Here is a 20,137-nt window from a genome sequence, read left to right as displayed (position 1 = left end):
AACCAACATGAAGTGATTTTTTCTTTCAAGGATGTCAGTTCGGCATTTTAGTCTAATTAACGTTTATTACTCTTAACGTCTAATAATAATTACGAGAAACAAAATTAGTGTTACGACATTTTACTGTATTAATCAACAAAGTATTATACGAAACTTCGAAAACATTTATAAACCATTCAAATAAAAATCGGGTGAATTTTGCGGATATCCAATTTTTGACGGCAGGTCGGGCACTGCTGAGTAGAGGCAATAACTTTTCTTATACAAGGACCACAAAACAAGTGTCCACATATGGTTGAGTGCATCTGCTGGTTAGCTTGCTTAACCTGAGACAATGAGTCCAGGCATATAGGGCATTGTATTTGAAGTAAACCTTCTTGTTGAAATGATGGGGACAATGAAATTGTAGTTGGCTCCACTGGAAAAGTTTGATTTCTTGAAAGAGCTAAATAAAAAAATGTGCTCATTGAAAATTATATTTAACAAATTAACCAACATTAGGTTTTAAGACCTTGTCTACTTGCTGGCGTAGAGCGAAGATTTCTTGGCCCCAACAGCCTGGCTCGCGGTGGGCTGCTGCCAAGCATTATTGGAAGATCAGATAAGTTGGGTCTTCGCGACGGATTTACAATATCTTCCTACAATATGCAAGGTATATTGGTTAGTTTCATGGAACTGCTGAACCTTTTGCATTTTTGTACCAAGACAACAAAAACTTCATCATCAAGGTCACATGTTAAGTCGACTTCTAATGGTCTCCTAGCTCTAGCAGCTGGGATAGTGGGTTGCACAGGAGTTATTAAATCAACAAGTTGGACACTGGTTTGATCATTTTCAGGGGTCCTTGGAGTATTAAGTTCTACATGACCCTCCCTACTGGTTTCCCTTTGGGTTGCAGAAACAGGAAGAGTTTGCGTTATACTGGACTGTCCCCTCAGTCTCTGGTGTCTTCCACTATTTGCAGTCAAACTTCTAAGCTCAAAAAAATTATCCAGAAAACTTGAATTTTTGTATTTCTAAAGTTGCATTCAATTGTTTACCTTGAGGATGTCATCCTTCTTGTTGGTACTACTCCAGATGATGTAGATGCATTAGCAATGGCATTGTTTAGTATTGCTGCTGCAAGTGTTGCCCTGCTAGATTGTGACCTTGTTATAATATTGGCGGAAACTCCAGATCGTGAGGCTTGATTAGTGGATTTTCTCACTCTCGTTGTAGGACTCATTTTCGCAAGTTCGGTTCTAACGTTAATTCAAAAGGTGTACCGAGGTAAAGATATTGATAGGCGAGATGAAAAGCAAAATACTTAAATTTTTCATAAAAATTGAAGTACGAAACTTGCTTTTATACTTTGCTTTGTACCAAAATAAACGTTCAGTTTCTCTTTCTATGATAAGCAAGCGAATAACGCATGCAAATAACTTCAAAGGTGTCTCTTTAAGTGTATTTTCTCTCTCTGCTGCACACGACACGAGAGAGAACACAACAAAGCAGGTGTAGTGTAATAGGGCTCGGCCCCGATTACCTGAACCCCAAAAACCGCACCGACCTACCCGAAAAATGGCCGATCAGTTTCGACCCGGGTAGGTAGTTTGCAAGCGGTTCGGTATACCCGGTGAAACCGATAGACCCGGCGCCATCTTGAAAAAATAGCGGATGCGTGGCGCTGTTGCGGGTGTGTTGTTTCACTCCACTCAGAAAACAAAAAAAGTAATTTTTCAACAGATGGCAGTCCTACCGGGCGGAAAACCACTCATACGCCCTGACCATGCCCCGACCCAAAACCCTCGATTTTTTGTATAGTAAAACCCGCAAGAGGATACCCCTTTCATGAGAGGGAAAATAGCCATAGTGGAGTAACCAGATCTATGAGCAGAGTCATAGAACCCTGGTTGATTCACGCTGAGAGGAATCCCTACACCGCGTTTCGTTGGTCTGAATATCTAAAATTTCGACGGTTTTGGGGCGGGGCACAGTGGTGGAAACTAGAATCAGAGTCATCTATCGAGAGAAAATGAGTTATTCAACGGCCATTGTCAGTGTTTCCAATTTTTCTGGTATCGTCTGCTCTGTTCGTTTCCTTTATCACTGCTGTTGAAGTTTTCAAACGAGTTTCCTGATTGGTGCACTTATCACACACCCGCTGAAGGCTCTGACTGCTATTTCCGAAATTAGACACAACGACAGACGATTCCCCCCATGTCGTGACGATTCCCCCCATTCCAACCAGGGTTCTATGACTCTGCTCTGACTCTGCTATGAGCTATGAGCCTATGAGCTATGACTCTGATATTAGTGAAAAATGTTTAAAAACAATATGCGATTCAAAACGAATAGCAATTAAGTTTTTAAAATACATCATTTTTTAAATAGTGAACCAACCAGGGTTCTAGGACTCTGCTATTGTCGTTTGTCAAATTGGATAGGAATAGAAATATAGAAAATAGAATAGGTTAGCATTTTGTTGGAAGAATATATCGAAATCTGCAAACCCTGCTTCCATTATTCATTTGCAGTTGGGCTGCAGTCTGTTGGCCTGTATCAGTGTATCTGTACATCTGTACCTGTACTGTGAGCACTGACTGTATGCTGTACCACGATGTAACAAGAAATGGAAGTATGAAATATGGAATAGAACTCTGTTACATTGTGGCTGTACTGTTCCACCTATCTGGTAATTCACTTACTTGTTTATCGCGTTTTCGTATCGATTTCCATGAAGTTAAATCCTTGAAAATAATAAAGTAAAAAAGAATGGTTGTAAATAGTGTTTATATTTAAACTTTTTTTCAAGCTTAGGCACCAAAACCAACATCGTCAAATCTCCAGCAATTTCTGTCCTATGGCTATCCTAGCTGACCGATAGACCTGCCAAGTGTCAACCATGGCTGATGATGATGTTTTGGTGAACTACCACAACTCTCTTTTGAGACGATCGGATGTGAACCTATTGCGAAATGCACACTGGTTAAATGACCAAGTGATTGGATTTTGGTTTGAATATTTAGAAAATTCCATTATGGACAATTCAGTATGCCTTGTCTGTCCAGAGGTTTCACAGTTTATCAAGTTGGGATCCCCATCAGACACTCCCATTTTTGTTGATCCACTTAATCTCAGCCTACGTTCTTTAGTTTTGTTTCCTGTAAATGACTCCATGTTTCTGGATCATCCAGGAGGTTCACACTGGAGTTTACTGGTTTATGATGGTTTGGTAAAGAAATATTACCATTTAGATTCCCTAAATGGGGCCAATTTAGGACATGCTAAGAAAATAGCAAATAACTTGCATCTTCCCTATGAAGAAGTTGTTGAACTCAAATGTACTCAACAAGAAAACTCCTATGATTGTGGTGTATTTGTTTGTAGTAATGCAGAGAATGTGATAAGGCATTGCTTGGTAAATAAAGGTATGTTAATATCTCTATCAATTTTAGATTCAGCATTTATGAATAAGCAAAGGAGCCACATGCTTCAAGTTGTATTAACTTTGTCCTGCAAATGATTGTAACATTAAAATCAGTATAGTACACAAGAAGTATTCTGCACATTTGTGTTAGTTTAACTGGATTCTTTATAACTAGTATTGAAACTAGTCATCGTTCACTACACAGAAAAAATTCAAGTAAATTATCGTATTTGGCTAGCAGTTAGAAGGGAATTGCATTGCCGTCCCAAGCAAGGCATTTTCCCGTGTCTTCAACAGAAAGCTTATCTATAATGGACATCAAATAGTTAACGGATTTCTCAGTGGAAAACAGCTTATCGGCAGGAACACCTTTGTGATATGGGCGAGAAAGATCAGTATCAACAGTTCCTGCATGTAATGAGGAAAACAAAATTGTAATGTGCCTTGGAGAGGAGAAGAAAAAATCTTTGTTTAAATCACCTGGATGCAGTGCCACACATATTACTTTAGATTTTCCTCTCCCCAACTCAATGCTCAAATTTTTTGTGGCCATATTTAGAGCACTTTTGGATAATCTGTAGCTATACCAACCACCAACTTGATTATCTGTTCAAGAACAAACAACAATCAATTACTGTGGTCTATGGAAAACACTAATGTTACAATAAACTAGCCAGATATAGATGAAACTTTAGCTGTGAGATTAACTAGGATTCCAGAATGTTTTTTCCCAGCTTGCTTTCCAAACAAGCCAGAGCTCTTCAACAATAGGGGTGAAAAATATTTTGCAGTTAAAACTGGTCCAATCGTGTTGGTTTCAAAGGTAGTCCTAAGTCCCTGTGTATGGTTTGAAAGATATTTGATATTTTACTAGATGGCTTGCATGATACCGATGTAGTACTTCAAAAGAAACATCCCGCAAGCTTGTCTCGCCTTTTCCAGAGGGATGTAGAATAGCACTGCAGTTCAAAAGAAGGTCTATTTTTCCTGTAGATTCTTCCATGATTTTTGGGACAACCTGTTTGATGTTATTTTCCTTTGTTACATCAACATTGATTAGCACCATTTTATTGGGAAATTGGCTTTGCATGCTATGCAATGCTGCTTCATTTTCTGCCCTCCGACTGGTAGCTATTACTTTTGCCACATCTGCCCTAGAAGCTAAAACTTTGCAAAACTGAAGACCAAGACCTCTAGAAGCGCCTTGAACAATAACAACCGCCATATTACGCAAGCGAGCAAACTTTGTTTACAAGATAATTACTGACTGATTGAGATTTGACAATAACTTATGTAACTATTAATGGGTTTGCAGACAATTTTTTTGGTTGTATAGTTTATTTCTGTCAGTTTGGACGCTAAGATAAAGGAATATAAAATCGTGGACTAGTCTTGAATTTTAAAAAGTGCAAGATTAGTTCAGGCTTTTTGAAAATTAATTTCTTCAAAGTCTTCAGTTCTTCAACTTCATTATCAAATTTTAGTTGTTTAGTTCATTCATGGTCATAGAACCCTGGTTGGTTCACTATGGCATTCCCCCCTTGCAAAAAAGGGGATGCCTTGAGCAAGCCAAAGGTCGAAAAAATCTAGGTTTTGGGGGCGGAGCTTATTTTTTCCGCCAACGGTCGTAGCGCCGTCTGGGAGAATACTAAGAAACTTTCGGTAGTGAAGAGAACCGAGAGAACAAAGGGAAAAAAATGGCGGCTAAGCGTCGGTGCGCTGTAGCTGGCTGTGAAGTGATGTATGGAAAAGAAAACTTTAAAGAAAACGGAATAACTTTTTTCCAGATTCCACCATCCTCTTTCAATGATTGAAAGTCGTTGGTTTCTTCCAGTAATTTGACGTCTAATTCCCGTTTGTGTAGTCGTCATTTTGACGATGCCGACATTGTGAAGGGTAGGACAATTGGAGGAACTTTTTTTCGCATTTCAACGTTGGAACTTGAAAAGTGATGCAAAGCCCAAGCATTTACTGAACCTTGGTAAGGAAAACAAGTCACCCTTTTAACTTTTCTCTCTGATAATAATACTTTTTTATGTAGATCAACCAGTGCCAACCCGAGGACTGAAGAGTTTTAGACAGCCATTTCAAGAGAGGCCCAACGATAACCACAAAGGTAGTTGATGTCACACTACAATTATTATTTTAACACAGAAAATTGCATTTTGTATATTCATTACCATAATTTGAACCATCATTAGGGAAAACCCTGGTCCATCGGAACAATGTAAAACAGGGACTACAGACCAAGACCTTTTATCAATGTGGGCCTCGAGCACTAAAGAAAGAAGTTGGGCATGCTGGTGGCAGCAGTTGGTCTTGTCTATCGTTGCAAAGAAAAGATAAAGAAACGGTTTCATCAACGTCTTTTCTTGTTCCTCGCAAGATTCAAAATATTTATTTTTTTACAATAACTAACGGGTAATTTTTTTGTGTTTTAAGTGAAGAATAAAAAGGTCTACAACCTGATATCCCATTCCGAAATTTTGCTAGTCGTAACGAAGGAAAATTCAAAAAAGAAAGAAGGAGACATAAGAAAACAGATGCTAATAAATAACACTGGACGTAGAGGTGCATATTGCATTGCATGCAACTGTCTCATTAAGAAACGAAAAAAAGATAAATAAATCTCGCCTGCGTGATCAGCCCGGTGGCATTTGACCAAATGTCGGTTAGAATTTTTCCGCATTTTTCGTTCAGGGTTCCTTGTTTGCTACAAGTTAAGTGACATAAGTCACTTTTCCATCAACTTTCTGTACCTGTTAAGTGTTTGTAATTCACAGATAAAGCTTTAAACTAATTTAAGCCTGTGCCGTATGCTCTTTTTACGAATGTATTTGAAAACAAAATTTAAAACACATTTGAACAATATCAATTTGTGATTGTTTGTCGTGTGTTTGGCGGTTTCACTTTAAAGACTTAGAAAATTCTCTGTGTTTATGTTAGAGACTCCTCCCAAACTTGATGGCTAAGTAAAATCCTTCGCAATTGGCCCAGTTGTTTTACAAAGGGATATTGTGATTGGCGAATGCCTAACAAGCCCGGTAGAGGCAGTGCAAGCGTCGGAGCAAAAACTGCCATATGGCTTGCACAAGGTATCCCCTTTTTTGCAAGGGGGGAATGCCATAGTGAACCAACCAGGGTTCTATGACTCTGGTTCATTTCAACGCTGAACTTCTTCGCAACAGTGACAACACTGCCACACCACATTGCAGACGACAGGATCATCTTGAAAAAGTCGTGTATCGTGTTATACGGAATGCAAAAACAACAAAAAAATGAATATCACAAATTTTCCAAATTTTTATCGAGTTCTTGGTGTTGAATCGAATGCAAGTTTAGCTGATATGAAACAAAGATATCATCAGCTTTGTTTAAAATACCACCCAGACAAAAACCAGGGTGCCAACAATGAGGATTTTATTAAAGTTCAATTGGCTTTTCAAGTTTTAAGTGATCCAAACCTCAAGCAACACTATGATGTGCAGCATGTGGCCCATACAAACAAATGTGTTGCCATTCACGATCAGATGTCTATCAGTGAACTTAATTTCGATGGTTCTGTGTATGAAACAAATTGCCGCTGTGGAGGCAGTTTCGTCTTGTTTAAGGAAGCCACTGAGTTATCCTTGGCAGAAATTTATGTTACTTGTGACACTTGTTCATTATGTATCTCAGTAGCTTTATAGCTGTTGGTATTCTACTACATAATAGTTTGGCTGGTTGCTATTGTAAAAACTATGTATGATTAAGCTATTTGTGAGACTTCGCAATAGGCATATGTATATATTTTCTTTTGCTCCCTGTTTCCTTTTGTTTTACCGTAGCCATGATACGCGGGAAGAGTAAATTTGCCTCTGGCTCTTTCAAGATCAAGTCAAGCCCTCAAGATCACCCCCCTCCCCTGCCCTCCCCCACCATCTGCTAACTTGCTAAGTTGCTATAGAAGCGTATATGAATTTCAATATTATCTACGTGACAACGCTGCGTCCAACACTTTTCTTCGCTTCCTGCCTCGTTGATTCCTTCTCTGTAGCCTACTGCATTTGTCGTTGGCCGCCATCAAAGTTCTCTGAAAATGGACAAACCTAACGTTCTTGCTCGTGTAAGTAGATCGCGTTAGTTTCTTATTCATGTAAAACTCACTTGCTACATATTTATTCTGTATTTTTTTTTTCACTGAACAACGTAAATTTCAAAAGTTCTTTTTGTCTGCATCAAATTCTAAACACGTGATTGCTACAGTTATCTCTATCATTGAACGCCAGTAACAGGCAAATGCAATTTGTACACGCGTTTTACGTCCTTCTTGTAATTTCACGTGCAGGTTTAGAAACCCATAGGAAATTCATGTTTTCTTATTTTTTGCTTGACAGGTCACCAAAGTTTTAGGCCGAACTGGTTCCCAAGGACAATGTACACAGGTATGATATGAGCTTTTTGTATGGGAATAATATTAAAAAGTATTCCAATAATCTGATCAATTGTACTGTAGGTCAAAGTAGAATTTTTGGGAGAACCTAACAGATCCATCATCCGAAATGTAAAAGGCCCAGTTCGGGAAGGAGATATCCTCACCCTGCTAGAGTCTGAACGTGAAGCTAGAAGACTGCGCTGATCATTTGGTTTAATTAAATGTGAGTCTTAGTGTTTTTAAGTAAGGATTTCAGTTCACATTTCATATTTTTCTTCTGTTATTCCAGGTATTCTTAGGAGTAATTCTATTGCTTCTGTGAAATGAATACAATTGATGACTCCAACCATTGTTTTTTCATTTAAGGTTAGTTAGGTACAAATATAATGGAAATTTTGAAAGGAGCAGGAAGAAAGGTCATGGAAAGGTTACTGTTAATCACTTTCTAAAAAAAAAAAAAAAAAAAAACACTTATCAACTACAAATTTAAGAATTATATTGAACATCTATTTTAAATAAGATGACCTGTTAAAGGACATATTTGTCTGTTAGTGGCACAATTAACATGTGTTAATACCCCGTTGGGATAGCGAACAAATCCATCGGTAGCTACAAACTTTTTTTTGCAAACGCAACAGTAGCTTGCATTTTGAATACTGAAAGTTTCAGTTTTTAATCTGATCAATTCATACTTGTTGGAGAAATTGTCCATTTTCTGTAGGCCCTTCTCAACCTACAAATTTAGGAAAAAAGATTATTCGGTATTGCATTTGCCCCTGTTAGTTGGCTTACGACGTACCAATTTCATTCTCCTTTTATGTAATACCTCGCGAACTGCAAAATTGATGAATGGGGCAATTACGTTAAATCTGGTACTATCGGGAAGACAAAGTAGGGCTGAAGAGACGTCAAATTGATGTGAACGGCGGCGCAACAAATCTACCACACGGTCAAACATTTGATTATGGGCTTCTGTTACGCACGCTGTCAGTAGAACATTCCAGGCCTTCGGATCTTCTATGCAAGCGCAATATTCCTCTGCAGCATCAAAATCCTAGGAAGAATGAAACTTCTAGTAACACTTGCTTGCCATTAGTTTATTCCATTTAATTACCTGAAGAAGATTTATAAACGTATTGATGGCAGCACTATGTTGTCCAAGTCTCCCACAAACAATTGCATGCTCGTGTGGGAAGCCAGGCGTGTTAAGCTTTTCCAATAATTTTGTTAATTCTAATTTTTGAGAAGTCCGAAGAAGGCTTCTTAGTTTGTTGGTTGTTAGTCGATGGGAAGGGTTGTTACGGTTCAAACCAGTGCAATTAATGTCGTCTATATACATCAGAGCTAACTGCGTATGAACTGATTCCTCATCGTTTTTCTTGTCAACTAAAAACTCGAGGAAAATGCGTAGGCTTCTAGGATAGTTTCGTAAATAATCGATCACGGCGCGAGGCATAACGCATGCCAACTTTTCAGAGGTAAATATTTTGGCGCCAATTTCTTCATCTCGTTTCAAAATCTCTCCGCTGAATCGCCAAACGAGAGAGATATCCCCACATCTAGGAACGATTTTTAAGCAAGTTATCGAAATTTACTATGAATTATTGTAAAATTATACTAATACTTCATCAGTTGTTCGGCCACATGAGAATATCCGGAAAAATGGGAATCTTCAATATCGGATTTGATCAATCTATCCCAAATGCAAAATGCTTCTTCCCATTTTTGTCTAGAGGCATAGTAGGTTGCCAAGCAATGGAAGTGTCCGTAACTTTTCAAGCAGTCACATGTTTCATTCGGCTCAGTGTGGCAGTCGACGATGAAATTGAATAATTCTATTCCTTCCTGATCATTCTTTGCTAAGTACTTCAAAAGAGCCATGTCGACAGCCTGCCCACAATATTCCCGCCGAGATATAAAAAAACTATTCTCTAGGAGAAGTGATAAAAGTAACGTACCGTTTTCTGGTCTGAAGTTAAATTCTTGATTCTCCAACGCTGAAGAAAGTCGACAAAAAAAAACAACGCTTTTCTTCGAATATCTTCTTCAGAAAAAATCTGATTATGATACAAGCTGATAACCTAAAGAAATTGTATTAGTGCCACTTTTTAAAAAAGGTGATAACTAAATACCTCGTGAGGATCAATGTTGCATGTTTCAAACATTTCCATTGCATCTGAAAATCGGGCAGAAGCAAATCGTTGCAACGCTACTTTTTTTTCGAGATCTATGAGCATGTGCTGATGTTGTTCTCTTTCTTTGGAAGAGATATGGGCGTTTTTTGCCAGTTCGAGAGCCTCCTCCATCCGATTTTCAACAAGTAATTTTTCGAACTGTGTCTCCCAAGATATAGAAAGTAAGGCAAACAGGTCAATCTGTGTTGATGCGAAGACTTGGCCATCCCCGTTGACGATGGAGCGGACGTTGTCAATAGCAATAGTTTGTTTACATTGCTGATCGATGATACTACACCAAATAGCATTAAAGTTGTTCCTTTAAAATATTAAAAAAAACTATAGGTTTCAAGCAATACCTGTAAAAACCAATGCCTTGTCTACACACTGCGATGACGTATGGATGGTGGAAAGCTAAAGCAGAGACTGGACTCGAGAAATTAATAGGAGGTTTATCTGAAAATCCTTGAGACAAAACAAATACTCCCAATCCACCTGGCCCATTCAATAAAAATTCTCCCTAGTTGATGTGTAAAGAGAATTGAAGTTTAATAGGAAAAATCTTCAAAACTGGACAAAAACAACAAATATACCTTTGATACTCTGTGAATAAGGGGTGGTTGTTGTGGATCTATGTCAAATAGCTGTTGAAAATCCCCAGAAAGAATATCCAACATGCAATATTTAAAGCCCATAGCAAAGCAAATATGAGCTCCATCAATAACCAATGTTGAAGGTGTTAGGCTTGTAGAAACTTCTTTGACCAATTTGACATCCTCCTCACTTAGATGAAGAAAGAGGATTTTTCTCTTGGATCCAGCACAAATCTCTATTGTAAATGGATCTTCACTGAGTGGATTCTCATTAAGATGGAAACAAGTGACAGATTTAAACTTCAGAGTTCTGACTAGTGTTAAAGTTTCCAAATCAAGAATTGCCAAGGTTTCATTAGAAAGTATTAGCAACTGATTCAGTGCTGATATTGCTTTCATCTGTGTTATAGCACTATTGCTGGAATAGCAATTAATAGCTTTTGTGATTATCACTGTCTGTTCAGGTAGGAGACAGGATTTCTGGAAGGAACACCTCAGTAAACATCTATGTTAGAGAAAGCAAATCCAGATTTTGAATTATGGCATACAATTTACATGTGATTACAGAGTTGCTTTACCCTTCTTTGCATCCTAGATACAAGAAATCCCCGCATATTTCTAGACAAGTTATCTAGATTGATTTTTTTAATTGAGATTATTCATCTTTTTCACATCTATACAAAATCAATTAAGTAAAGGCTTACACTAGTTGCCGAGGAGGATGCGTCAGTGAAAAAACTAGGCAAATTTCCAGCGAATATTATATCAAACGCCTGTATACTCATTTCAAGATTTATCCCGCTTTTGACAACCAGATCCTCCTACTAATAACTCAAAAATTTCGGAATGGCAGACGGCTGTAAAAATGAAAACATTTCAATTTCATCGATATCGTAAGAAATCGATAATAAGCTAAAAACGATAGACTTTTAGGTTACCGTTCAAACTTCGACCTTTCCCTATTCTATGTTAAATTTTGTCGTAGACATTTGCGAGCTTAAAATAATAGCCTTTCATATAGTTGTAAATTTAAATATATTATAATAATTTATCTTATCGTGTAATCGTAGTATCGTACTGATCGACGATCGTACGCGGATCATGCACCAGTGTTTAGTACTTTTTTTTTTTTTTTTTTTTTTTTTTTTTTTTTTTTTTTTTTTTTTTTTTTTTTTTTTTTTTTTTTTTTTTTTTTTTTTTTTTTTTTTAGTGGTGACTACCGATAGCGACCGCTAGGAAATGGCGGTTGCCACCGCTAATGTGTGCACTGCTAATTTACCAAATGAATAATATCGTACAGCATGTATAAGAATTCTTTGAAATTCACTGTCGTTGAGCAGCTGAAACTTCCTTTCCATGCCGATTAGAATATCATGAAGAATTCACATCTAGTGATCACATTGATAGCTGTTCTTTTGGTTGATGGTTGGTGGACTGGAGTTCTCAGATGGATTGTTGTCGGCACGGTTTCAAGCAAAATCATTGGTGCTGCTTTCAACACTCTTATTGATATTTGCGCTTATCACCCAGACATTTGGGAGTCATCTGTTTATCTGCTGTCATTACCTTCCAGTTCCGAATTGAAACTTGATTGCCCTCCAGGTAAAGCACAAAATGCTTGTACCCTGAGCCATCCACAAGTAATTTGTTCAATGCATAAATGTTGACATTGTTTTTATTTTCTACCAACTTTCCAGGATTTATCCCCACCTCAAACCAAAGTCATTTCCCGACTAGCAATGGCTGTGGCGCTGAAGGACTTAAAGTAAAGTATCTTAAAACAATCACAGCATATATTGAAGACATAACTATTCATAAATATACAATGTCCATATGTTTTAATAATGAAAGATAGAACCAAAATATCTCCCACATAATGACCAAGAAGATTGCTGTAACGCCCATGACGTGTGCTACGATAAGTGTCACGCAATTTCGACAATCGCTATAAGCTTGCACCGAATTGACTGTGACCAGAAGTTTAAAGACTGCCTCATAAGGATTTGTGCACTCCAAAGTTGGCAGCTTTATTTTATTTGCCCATTCAAAATTTTACTCACAAAAAAATTCTGGAAAGAGAACTGCGAGGAATCGTCACGTCACGATAATGAGAAAAGTCAGTCAGTAACGAGAAATGAATTATGTGTTAAAATAAAATATCATTCTTTTGTTTTTAGAATGCAGGGCGTCTGCTGAAGTTCTGTATGAATCTGTTAACCATTGGGGACAAGACGCTTATGTCAAGGCTCAGTCCATAGCTTGCGTCTGTATTCCTGTTTGACGAAATTTTATAGGCCAGCAACAAATATCGTTGGAATTATTTACTTAGTACATTCTAATCTTGTCACTTTTATTTACAGCATGGAATTTTGACTAGTGACAAATTTTCAAAAATAATAAACTGTTAAAGACAATATTGTTGCCTTTTTTACTTAGCTGCTATGGAAAACTATGGCAGCACGGCGCATATCACATTGGGGCGATCAATAACAAAGCAATATGCAGCACTAGATTAGTCCAAATGCTGGCGCATCGATACAGGGTGTTGCAATAGCTAAAGTAGATGGGACGTGAAATACAAAATCGAAGAAGCTAGCTTTGTGTCAGTTTTCCTATTGTATTTCCTCTTTGTTCGATCCACGACCATAGCTGCAATTTGGTTACGAATCGTTAGTTAACGTATCCACGTCTTATGGATGGCAGCTTAATTGCCGGAAGTCCGCTCGGCTTGAAAATATCAAGTGCATCGGCCTCCAGCTGCTCGCTTTGCAGTTTGCACCCCTTTGGTCGTTGCATTTCACTTGCTGTTGAGTTGCAGAGTGCAGTTTTGATCATCACAGATATAGAAATATATCTTTTGTTACTTAATCAATTATTGACAGGAAACAAATAAAAAAGAGAATACTTATCAAAGTGAAAATATCTTGCAGTTGATTTGCTACTCGTTTACGATTGGTCTTGGACTCGTGGTTCTTGGCCCTATCGCTCCCTATCCCCTTCGCCCATTTTCTCGCTTTTTGTGACGGCGGTGGTAGCTAGAAGAGGCTTAAGCCCTGCCCTTAAGTTGGAGTCTTTTAGGGTGCTGAAGAATTGTGAAAAAGAGTCGGAAATTGACGTGAAAAAAAGTGTTCGTATACTATTTAACTCACAAGTATTTTTAAGTTATTGCGAGCTGTATAACCATGTCAGCCGAAAGAGAAGCGCCAGGGGAAGACAGTATTCGTGTAGTGTGTCGTTTTCGACCTTTAAATGATGCCGAAGAGAGAGCTGGATCGAAATTCGTCGTCAAGTTTCCACCCGGCACTGACGACCAATGTATAAATTTGGGGGTAAGAAATCGCACAACTGTGTTAACATTCTCATTTAATCCAAATAATATTGAATGTTTTTTCCATGTACAGGGAAAAGTTTATATGTTTGATAAGGTATTTAAACCTAATGCCAGTCAAGAGAAAGTGTACAATGAAGCAGCAAAAAGTATTGTAAAAGGTATTTCATTCTAACTATTTCTGTAGTGATTTATGTTATTCAAAATTACTGTTTTCTGATTAGATGTCCTAATGGGTTATAATGGCACCATATTTGCATATGGCCAGACATCCTCGGGTAAAACCCATACAATGGAAGGAGTAATGGGGGATCCTCATTTACAGGGTATAATCCCACGAATTGTCAATGACATCTTTAATCATATTTATGCAATGGAAGAAAACTTGGAGTTTCACATAAAAGTCTCTTATTTTGAAATCTACATGGACAAAATCAGAGACCTTCTTGATGGTACTATTTTCTATTTTTATTTTTTATATTTTGTTTTACCTTTTGTTTTATTTGTTAAACCGACTAATTTTTAATTAAATCACAGTTTCAAAAGTCAATCTTAGTGTGCATGAAGACAAAAATCGTATCCCGTATGTGAAAGGTGTAACAGAAAGATTCGTTACAAGTCCGGAAGAGGTGTTTGAGGTGATTGAAGAAGGCAAAGCTAATCGACACATTGCCGTTACAAGTAATAGTTCCTCATAAAGAACAAGACGCAAGCACAGTTGCTCATACCCAATTCTTTATTACAGATATGAATGAGCATTCTTCCCGAAGTCACTCAGTTTTTCTTATCAATGTGAAACAAGAGAACTTGGAAAATCAAAAGAAACTTTCGGGCAAACTTTATCTTGTCGATCTAGCCGGAAGTGAAAAAGTAAGGAAAGAAAAAGCAAAACGATGAACAAAAAAAAAAAATCTGGCACTCTCGGTGAAATACATCGTTCATTCTCTCCATTTCCAGGTGAGCAAAACAGGTGCTGAAGGAACTGTCTTGGATGAAGCGAAGAACATTAATAAATCTTTGTCGGCATTGGGAAATGTTATATCGGCGTTGGCGGATGGAAACAAATCTCATATTCCGTACCGTGATTCAAAGTTGACACGTATTTTGCAAGAATCTTTGGGTGGTAATGCTAGGACAACAATTGTTACCTGCTGTTCGCCAGCGTCGTTCAATGAAGCGGAAACAAAAACTACGTTGGACTTCGGCCGAAGGTTTGGTGAACTTTCCTGTTGCACTTCTTGGAAATAATTAATTTATTTATTTATTTTTGTTTGCATATAGAGCAAAAACAATCAAAAACGCTGTCACTGTTAACGAAGAACTTACTGCTGAAGAGTGGAAAAGGCGGTATGAAAAAGAAAAGGAGAAGGCCCAACGCTATAAAACGAAACTTGAAATAGCAGAAGCTGAACTCAACCGTTGGAGATCTGGGGAATCTGTTGGTCAGGAGGAGCAGGTAGGGCAAATATTCGGTTTACAATGGGCTGAATCAGAATGACTCATCTGTGATTCTGTTAAATTCAGATCAATCTGCGAGATGCAATGGATGTATCTACTATTAGCGTCGACTTAACTCCTGTGGCCCCGGTTGCTCCCGTGCTGCCTCCAGTTGTTGCCGCACCTGCCGTTCGTGCTGATTGGGACTCAGAACGTGAACGGCTGTATCAGCAGCTGGACGATAAGGTTGGTTTGTTACATTGTGTTGGTGATTTGGGATTCTCAAAAAGTTTAATAAATTTGTAGGATGAAGAAATCAATCAGCAAAGTCAGTTGGTAGAAAAGCTTAAGGAACAAATGATGGAACAAGAGGAACTTATCGGTGCTACCCGAAGAGATTATGAATCGTTACAGCAAGAAATGAATCGAATCCAGGCTGAAAATGAATCAGCCAAAGAAGAAGTGAAAGAAGTGTTGCAGGTATGTTGACACATATTTTTCATATCGGTACAACACAAGACGTTGCATATTATTATAGGCTCTGGAAGAACTAGCCGTAAACTATGATCAGAAGTCTCAAGAAGTGGAAGCTAAAAACCGGGACAATGAAACAGTAAATGAAGAATTATCTCAACGTCAAAGCCAACTGAACAGCACCCTGTCGGAATTAGCACAGGTTCGAACCATCGTTCATTTTCTGAATTGCAGTAATCTGAATTAAGTTTTTTTTTTTTTTTTTTTTTTTAGGTGAAAGATACTGCCGCACATCAACGTCGAAAACTAAATGACTTGTTGACTAGCTTATTTAAAGATTTGAATGAGATGGGTGTAGCCTTTGGGGCAGATTTGAAATCCTCGTTACAACCCTTTGATTCCAATAGTAGCAAATCAGAGGAGGAATTCACAATGGCTCGAATATATGTATCTAAAATGAAGTCAGAAGTAAAAAATTTAGTGCAACGATGCCAGACATTGGAGTCTTCGCAAAGTGAGTGTTCGAAGAAGATGGACGAATCAGAGCGTGAACTAGTGGATTTGCGTCTCTTGATAAGCCAACACGAAGCAAAAATGAAGGCTCTCCAAGAGAATATGAAGGTGAATTCGAATTTTTTTCTTTTAAATTCAAATCAGATGGAATGTAAACCTACTTCTTATGTTCCAGGAAGTGGAAAACAAAAAACGTCATCTTGAAGAAGCTGTAGACTCTTTGAACGAAGAGTGCGCTAAACTTAAAGCGGCTGAACAAATGCAAGCCGTATCTACCATAGATAAAGCAGCTGAACAAGAGCAAGCTCTGTTGATCAAGGGCGCACTTGAGCAACAACTTGATCAACATAGGGAGGCCCATCAGAAACAGGTCAGTCCGGTTTTTGAAATATCAATTTATTCAACTAAAATATCATTTTCGCGATTCATTTTTTAGGTGGCAATGCTTCGTGATGAGATCACCGATAAACAAACGGTCATTGAAGATTTACGTGATTCCAAGCGCGAGTTAACTCTCATTCATGAGCAGCTCGTCCGTGATCACGAGCGGCTTAAACAAGAAGAATCAGATAAAAGTCACAAGCTTCAGGAGCTTCTCGGTGCAAACGAGCGTCGTGAGCAAGCCAGACAAGATTTGAAGGTAAAATTTCACTTTTTGTTGTGTATAGAAAGAAAGAAAACTTTGTCAATAAATTTTTTTGCGTAGGGCTTGGAAGAGACGGTTGCCAAGGAACTTCAAACGCTACACAATTTACGCAAGCTCTTTGTCCAAGATCTTCAGTCACGTGTAAAAAAATCATTGAGTGGCGAAGAACCAGAAGATGGAGGCGGCTCACTCGCTCAGAAGCAAAAAATCAGCTTCTTGGAGAACAATCTAGATCAGTTGACTAAAGTTCATAAGCAATTGGTAAGTAAATTTAGTGTAGAATTTTAGTGTAGAATTTTGAAATCACATTACCTCTTATCGTACACATACGATTATAATGCTATTTTAGGTTAGAGATAATGCCGACTTGCGCTGCGAATTACCCAAACTGGAAAAACGTCTTCGAGCCACAATGGAGCGTGTAAAAGTGTTGGAAGCAGCGCTTAAGGAAGCTAAGGAAGGTGCTATGCGCGATAGGAAACGTTATCAATATGAAGTGGATCGCATTAAGGAAGCAGTTCGGCAAAAGAATTTAGCCCGTCGAGGTCATGCGGCTCAAATCGCTAAACCCATTCGTGCTGGTCAACATCCTCATCAGGCAACTAATCAGCCAACGGCGATCGTCGCACCATCGATGGCCGTCCCTAAACGCATTTTAAGTGCTGGAGCTCAACCGAGAAACGACAGCTAAATTATTCTTTTGCATATTCTGAAAAGCAGCCTCAACGCATACTCGTAATTGATTTCCATCCTTCACATTGGTAAAAGGTATTTGGTAAATCGTCGGTGCGATTAAGTCTTAAGGAAATCGCAGCGTCACGGATGTTTCCGTTAAAAGAATGTCTTCGCCTATGTTTAATGCACGCACTTTTGGGGCCATTGCTTCTCTATTTCAAGGAATCACAGCAAAACACTGCACGGCACTTGAAAATGGGCAACCCCTAAACTACAATAGCTAGCAAATTTCCAGTGATTCTTTACTACGCAGATATCCCCACTACAGTATGACATTCGGCTGGTATTTCTTGTTGATTTATTCCGGTTCAAGTTCCGTTGTTCAAGTTCTTCAGTCGTATTGGGACAGCAATATTTCTTTTCTTCATTTCTCACTTTTCGCGGTCAATACCAAAGAAAACCGGGAAAAACTATTATATTACCGCTAAATTCAAGAAAAATGGCCTATATGATTTTCCTGCACCTTTTTTTTCGTTTCTACTTGACGATTTATCTTTTTACGGGATTTTTCCCAATGTATGCTAAGTATTCCTTCCGACATCTAGGTTTAATTTGCAGTAATTATGAAATAAGGTAAGTCAATTGTACGAAAGGGGATATATTACACCAACTAAATAATTCTGGGAAATTTTACGATTTTTTAATGATCCCTCAATGTTTTTTCACCCCTGAACCCCCACCAACTTGATCTGTTCATTAGGATCTTGGCGTATTTTTTTTTCTTGATTGCTCCTCGATTCAAATACCTTTCAATTCTGTTTCACCTATGTTGTCATTGAATTCGCCTTTGGTGTAAATAGAATTTTGCTTGGCTCGATGGACGAGCTACTATCATTATTTATAGTCATTAATATTTAAGGATATCAGAACGTGAGGTAAAAACCTTGTTAGATATTCTTATTTTGGTGTCCAAGCAGAATTTTACCACAAAATGAATAAATTGGTTTACATGAGAAGGGAGCTTAGCAACTTTTTTACAGAATGTACGGACTACGAACTGCTTTGGAAACGTTGCTTTTGCCAATTTAAGTATAAACCTAGTTCCCCAGAATTTTTCAGTAAATTTAGACCCTTTTAACTACTATTCGAATTATCGCGGAATTAATTTAAAGCGTTTCTTTCTCGTCGGATTTAGGCGAATCGATGAGGGTTTTTCGAGCGAAACGAGGTACAACAAAAGCTGCTGAATGCATTTCTGAAGAATAATACCGTAGTTGCATTTTCTCACACTCGGTTTCAGACAATTGGTGTATAGGATTCCGAAATTGTGTCGCCTTAAAGAGAAAAAAAAACTGTAATGAACAGCATTGCAATTGTTAATAACCCTTGGTTACTTACAGGATTTGTGCTGCATAGGATGAATCCAATTTGACCTCCAGGGTATGTTGGTATACAAGTATATGCATAATCCACAACAGGAAATAATTCAGTGCAACTTTTTAACAGTGGAGAAATCAGATGACTGTGGAACCATGCATTTTCTCCTTGAGAGCAGACAATTCCTCCTGGCTTCAGGGCTTGGCACAAAAGTTTAAAATAACTTTCTTGAAACAAAGATGCAGCTGGCCCTAAAAACAGAAAAGGCCTACTATGAAAAAAAAAAAAGAACTTTAAACCAGCTTTTATGTTTTACCAATCGGATCTGACGAATCTGTGATGATAACATCAAATTCAGCAGGATGATTTTTAATGAACTCAAACCCATCTCCTATGTGAAGTTTGACCTTGGGATCATCAAATCCTTTTGCCATAAATGGAAGAAACTTCTTTGAAACTTCAACAACCCTTTCATCTATCTCACATTGTACTACAGATTGTACGAGAGGGTGTTTAACTAATTCACGTGCAACCCCTCCATCACCACCACCCACAATCAATACCTACAGGAAACCAAACAATATTATTTGGAATCCCACACAATTATTAAAACTAATGATTACCTTTTGGGGATTGGGATGGCAGGTTATAGGCAAAAAAGAAATCATCTCTTGATATGAGAATTCATCTAGTTCAGTACATTGAATGACACCATCTAAAATGAGTACAGTGCCATAGGTTTTTCTAAACACAAAATTTTAAAATATAGTTTTCCAACTTGTACAGAAAAGAAACCTACGATTTAAGGACAAGGATGTCTTGAAATTCAGATTTTTCTCGATGAAGAACTTCATCTACTTCCAAAGAAATACATTGACCAGGCCACATGGGGCTCAATTCACTAAACCATCCACTTTTCAGGAAATCCATAGTTTCAAGTACAATTTCGCAGACTTAATGACAACTATTGTGAAAGAATCCGGTGAGGTTTGGGAATAAACTAAATCTTGAAACTCAAATCCCCTTCTCGAATCCCGATCGTGATTTGAGCGAGCATGTGTCGTGACATTTCCGGGCAACATTGACAAGCATTTAGT

At 38.0% G+C, this 20,137-nt stretch overlaps 7 protein-coding genes and 2 long non-coding RNA genes across 12 annotated transcripts; 4 read left to right on the top strand and 5 right to left on the bottom strand.

The window, feature by feature from the left end:
• Positions 1–104: 104 nt before the first annotated feature.
• On the bottom strand, positions 105–1,508 carry LOC116929767. The gene is made up of 5 exons (XM_032937110.2): positions 1,351–1,508; positions 1,041–1,241; positions 702–972; positions 512–638; positions 105–445 (listed from the first exon to the last, which is right to left on the bottom strand). Exons 2-5 carry the CDS (start codon positions 1,223–1,225, stop codon positions 177–179), a joined length of 852 nt encoding a protein of 283 aa, XP_032793001.2. The 5' UTR covers positions 1,226–1,241; positions 1,351–1,508; the 3' UTR covers positions 105–176.
• A 746-nt stretch (positions 1,509–2,254) lies between these two features.
• Positions 2,255–3,548, top strand: LOC116928053 (sentrin-specific protease 8). Of its 2 annotated transcripts, none has more exons than XM_032935143.2 (2): positions 2,255–2,674; positions 2,800–3,548. In XM_032935143.2, exon 2 carries the CDS (start codon positions 2,885–2,887, stop codon positions 3,503–3,505), a length of 621 nt encoding a protein of 206 aa, XP_032791034.1. In that variant the 5' UTR covers positions 2,255–2,674; positions 2,800–2,884; the 3' UTR covers positions 3,506–3,548. The 2 variants fall into 2 exon arrangements, with proteins under 2 accessions (XP_032791034.1, XP_032791018.1); XM_032935127.2 differs by having other exon boundaries at positions 2,256–2,674; positions 2,795–3,548.
• On the bottom strand, positions 3,467–4,888 carry LOC116928035 (C-factor). 2 transcript variants are annotated; one of them, XM_032935101.2, is made up of 5 exons: positions 4,311–4,888; positions 4,084–4,246; positions 3,890–4,015; positions 3,779–3,817; positions 3,467–3,715 (listed from the first exon to the last, which is right to left on the bottom strand). In XM_032935101.2, the coding sequence occupies exons 1-5, from the start codon at positions 4,632–4,634 to the stop codon at positions 3,651–3,653; spliced, it is 717 nt and encodes a 238-aa protein (XP_032790992.2). In that variant the 5' UTR covers positions 4,635–4,888; the 3' UTR covers positions 3,467–3,650. The 2 variants fall into 2 exon arrangements, with proteins under 2 accessions (XP_032790992.2, XP_032790984.2); XM_032935093.2 differs by having other exon boundaries at positions 3,467–3,817; positions 4,311–4,857.
• Positions 4,889–7,099: 2,211 nt separating this feature from the next.
• On the top strand, positions 7,100–7,836 carry LOC116928075. Its single transcript, XR_004396946.2, has 2 exons — positions 7,100–7,514; positions 7,786–7,836. It is a non-coding gene; the product is annotated as an uncharacterized LOC116928075 (long non-coding RNA).
• A 466-nt stretch (positions 7,837–8,302) lies between these two features.
• On the bottom strand, positions 8,303–11,470 carry LOC116928011 (transforming growth factor-beta receptor-associated protein 1). Of its 2 annotated transcripts, none has more exons than XM_032935071.2 (10): positions 11,295–11,470; positions 11,169–11,221; positions 10,591–11,095; positions 10,357–10,517; positions 9,956–10,289; positions 9,782–9,904; positions 9,448–9,713; positions 8,938–9,382; positions 8,650–8,877; positions 8,303–8,556 (listed from the first exon to the last, which is right to left on the bottom strand). In XM_032935071.2, the coding sequence occupies exons 1-10, from the start codon at positions 11,373–11,375 to the stop codon at positions 8,335–8,337; spliced, it is 2,418 nt and encodes an 805-aa protein (XP_032790962.2). In that variant the 5' UTR covers positions 11,376–11,470; the 3' UTR covers positions 8,303–8,334. The 2 variants fall into 2 exon arrangements, with proteins under 2 accessions (XP_032790962.2, XP_032790954.2); XM_032935063.2 differs by having other exon boundaries at positions 8,623–8,877; positions 11,295–11,468.
• Positions 11,471–11,804: 334 nt separating this feature from the next.
• Positions 11,805–13,004, top strand: LOC116928046 (group XIIB secretory phospholipase A2-like protein). Its single transcript, XM_032935114.2, has 4 exons — positions 11,805–12,192; positions 12,288–12,355; positions 12,442–12,706; positions 12,768–13,004. Exons 1-4 carry the CDS (start codon positions 11,964–11,966, stop codon positions 12,869–12,871), a joined length of 666 nt encoding a protein of 221 aa, XP_032791005.2. The 5' UTR covers positions 11,805–11,963; the 3' UTR covers positions 12,872–13,004.
• A 189-nt stretch (positions 13,005–13,193) lies between these two features.
• On the bottom strand, positions 13,194–13,633 carry LOC116928069. The gene is made up of 2 exons (XR_004396945.2): positions 13,496–13,633; positions 13,194–13,394 (listed from the first exon to the last, which is right to left on the bottom strand). It is a non-coding gene; the product is annotated as an uncharacterized LOC116928069 (long non-coding RNA).
• A 139-nt stretch (positions 13,634–13,772) lies between these two features.
• On the top strand, positions 13,773–18,560 carry LOC116927998 (kinesin heavy chain). The gene is made up of 15 exons (XM_032935056.2): positions 13,773–13,919; positions 13,992–14,079; positions 14,143–14,370; positions 14,456–14,599; positions 14,664–14,788; positions 14,876–15,129; positions 15,200–15,374; positions 15,443–15,601; positions 15,662–15,835; positions 15,894–16,031; positions 16,103–16,450; positions 16,518–16,712; positions 16,779–16,982; positions 17,049–17,249; positions 17,338–18,560. Exons 1-15 carry the CDS (start codon positions 13,773–13,775, stop codon positions 17,677–17,679), a joined length of 2,922 nt encoding a protein of 973 aa, XP_032790947.1. The 3' UTR covers positions 17,680–18,560.
• Positions 18,561–18,603: 43 nt separating this feature from the next.
• LOC116928026 (spermidine synthase) lies at positions 18,604–20,118 on the bottom strand. The gene is made up of 5 exons (XM_032935082.2): positions 19,840–20,118; positions 19,664–19,784; positions 19,357–19,603; positions 19,062–19,291; positions 18,604–18,997 (listed from the first exon to the last, which is right to left on the bottom strand). Exons 1-5 carry the CDS (start codon positions 19,968–19,970, stop codon positions 18,830–18,832), a joined length of 897 nt encoding a protein of 298 aa, XP_032790973.1. The 5' UTR covers positions 19,971–20,118; the 3' UTR covers positions 18,604–18,829.
• Between the last annotated feature and the right edge of the window lie 19 nt (positions 20,119–20,137).

This window comes from Daphnia magna, linkage group LG1, assembly GCF_020631705.1.
Source record: "Daphnia magna isolate NIES linkage group LG1, ASM2063170v1.1, whole genome shotgun sequence".
In the NCBI taxonomy this organism is placed as follows: Eukaryota; Metazoa; Arthropoda; class Branchiopoda; order Diplostraca; family Daphniidae; genus Daphnia; species Daphnia magna.
The sequence above is the reverse complement of the archived record's forward strand: the minus strand, read 5'-3'. Positions and strand labels throughout refer to the sequence as shown.

Bases quoted from the DNA above. Each gene is read 5' to 3' on its own strand.
- LOC116928053 (XM_032935143.2), top strand. From the start codon at position 2,885: ATGGCTGATGATGATGTTTTGGTGAACTACCACAACTCTCTTTTGAGA.
- LOC116927998 (XM_032935056.2), top strand. From the start codon at position 13,773: ATGTCAGCCGAAAGAGAAGCGCCAGGGGAAGACAGTATTCGTGTAGTG. The intron at 16,032-16,102 runs GTTCGAACCATC...TTTTTTTTTTAG, and splicing joins CCCTGTCGGAATTAGCACAG to GTGAAAGATACTGCCGCACA. The intron at 16,451-16,517 runs GTGAATTCGAAT...CTTATGTTCCAG, and splicing joins CTCTCCAAGAGAATATGAAG to GAAGTGGAAAACAAAAAACG.
- LOC116929767 (XM_032937110.2), bottom strand. From the start codon at position 1,225: ATGAGTCCTACAACGAGAGTGAGAAAATCCACTAATCAAGCCTCACGA. The intron at 973-1,040 runs GTAAACAATTGA...TTTTGAGCTTAG, and splicing joins AGAAGGATGACATCCTCAAG to AAGTTTGACTGCAAATAGTG. The intron at 446-511 runs GTCTTAAAACCT...TTTTTTATTTAG, and splicing joins TACGCCAGCAAGTAGACAAG to CTCTTTCAAGAAATCAAACT.
- LOC116928035 (XM_032935093.2), bottom strand. From the start codon at position 4,634: ATGGCGGTTGTTATTGTTCAAGGCGCTTCTAGAGGTCTTGGTCTTCAG. The intron at 4,016-4,083 runs GCTAGTTTATTG...GTTCTTGAACAG, and splicing joins TAAAGTTTCATCTATATCTG to ATAATCAAGTTGGTGGTTGG. The intron at 3,818-3,889 runs GTGATTTAAACA...CATTACATGCAG, and splicing joins ATGTGTGGCACTGCATCCAG to GAACTGTTGATACTGATCTT.
- LOC116928046 (XM_032935114.2), top strand. From the start codon at position 11,964: ATGAAGAATTCACATCTAGTGATCACATTGATAGCTGTTCTTTTGGTT. The intron at 12,356-12,441 runs GTAAAGTATCTT...TAATAATGAAAG, and splicing joins GTGGCGCTGAAGGACTTAAA to ATAGAACCAAAATATCTCCC. The intron at 12,707-12,767 runs GTCAGTCAGTAA...TTTTGTTTTTAG, and splicing joins ACGTCACGATAATGAGAAAA to AATGCAGGGCGTCTGCTGAA.
- LOC116928026 (XM_032935082.2), bottom strand. From the start codon at position 19,970: ATGGATTTCCTGAAAAGTGGATGGTTTAGTGAATTGAGCCCCATGTGG. The intron at 19,604-19,663 runs GTAATCATTAGT...GGTTTCCTGTAG, and splicing joins GCCATCCCAATCCCCAAAAG to GTATTGATTGTGGGTGGTGG. The intron at 18,998-19,061 runs GTAAGTAACCAA...TTTCTCTTTAAG, and splicing joins TCCTATGCAGCACAAATCCT to GCGACACAATTTCGGAATCC.
- LOC116928011 (XM_032935063.2), bottom strand. From the start codon at position 11,375: ATGAGTATACAGGCGTTTGATATAATATTCGCTGGAAATTTGCCTAGT. The intron at 11,096-11,168 runs GTAAAGCAACTC...TCTCTAACATAG, and splicing joins TATCTAGGATGCAAAGAAGG to ATGTTTACTGAGGTGTTCCT. The intron at 9,905-9,955 runs GTATTTAGTTAT...CAATTTCTTTAG, and splicing joins GCAACATTGATCCTCACGAG to GTTATCAGCTTGTATCATAA.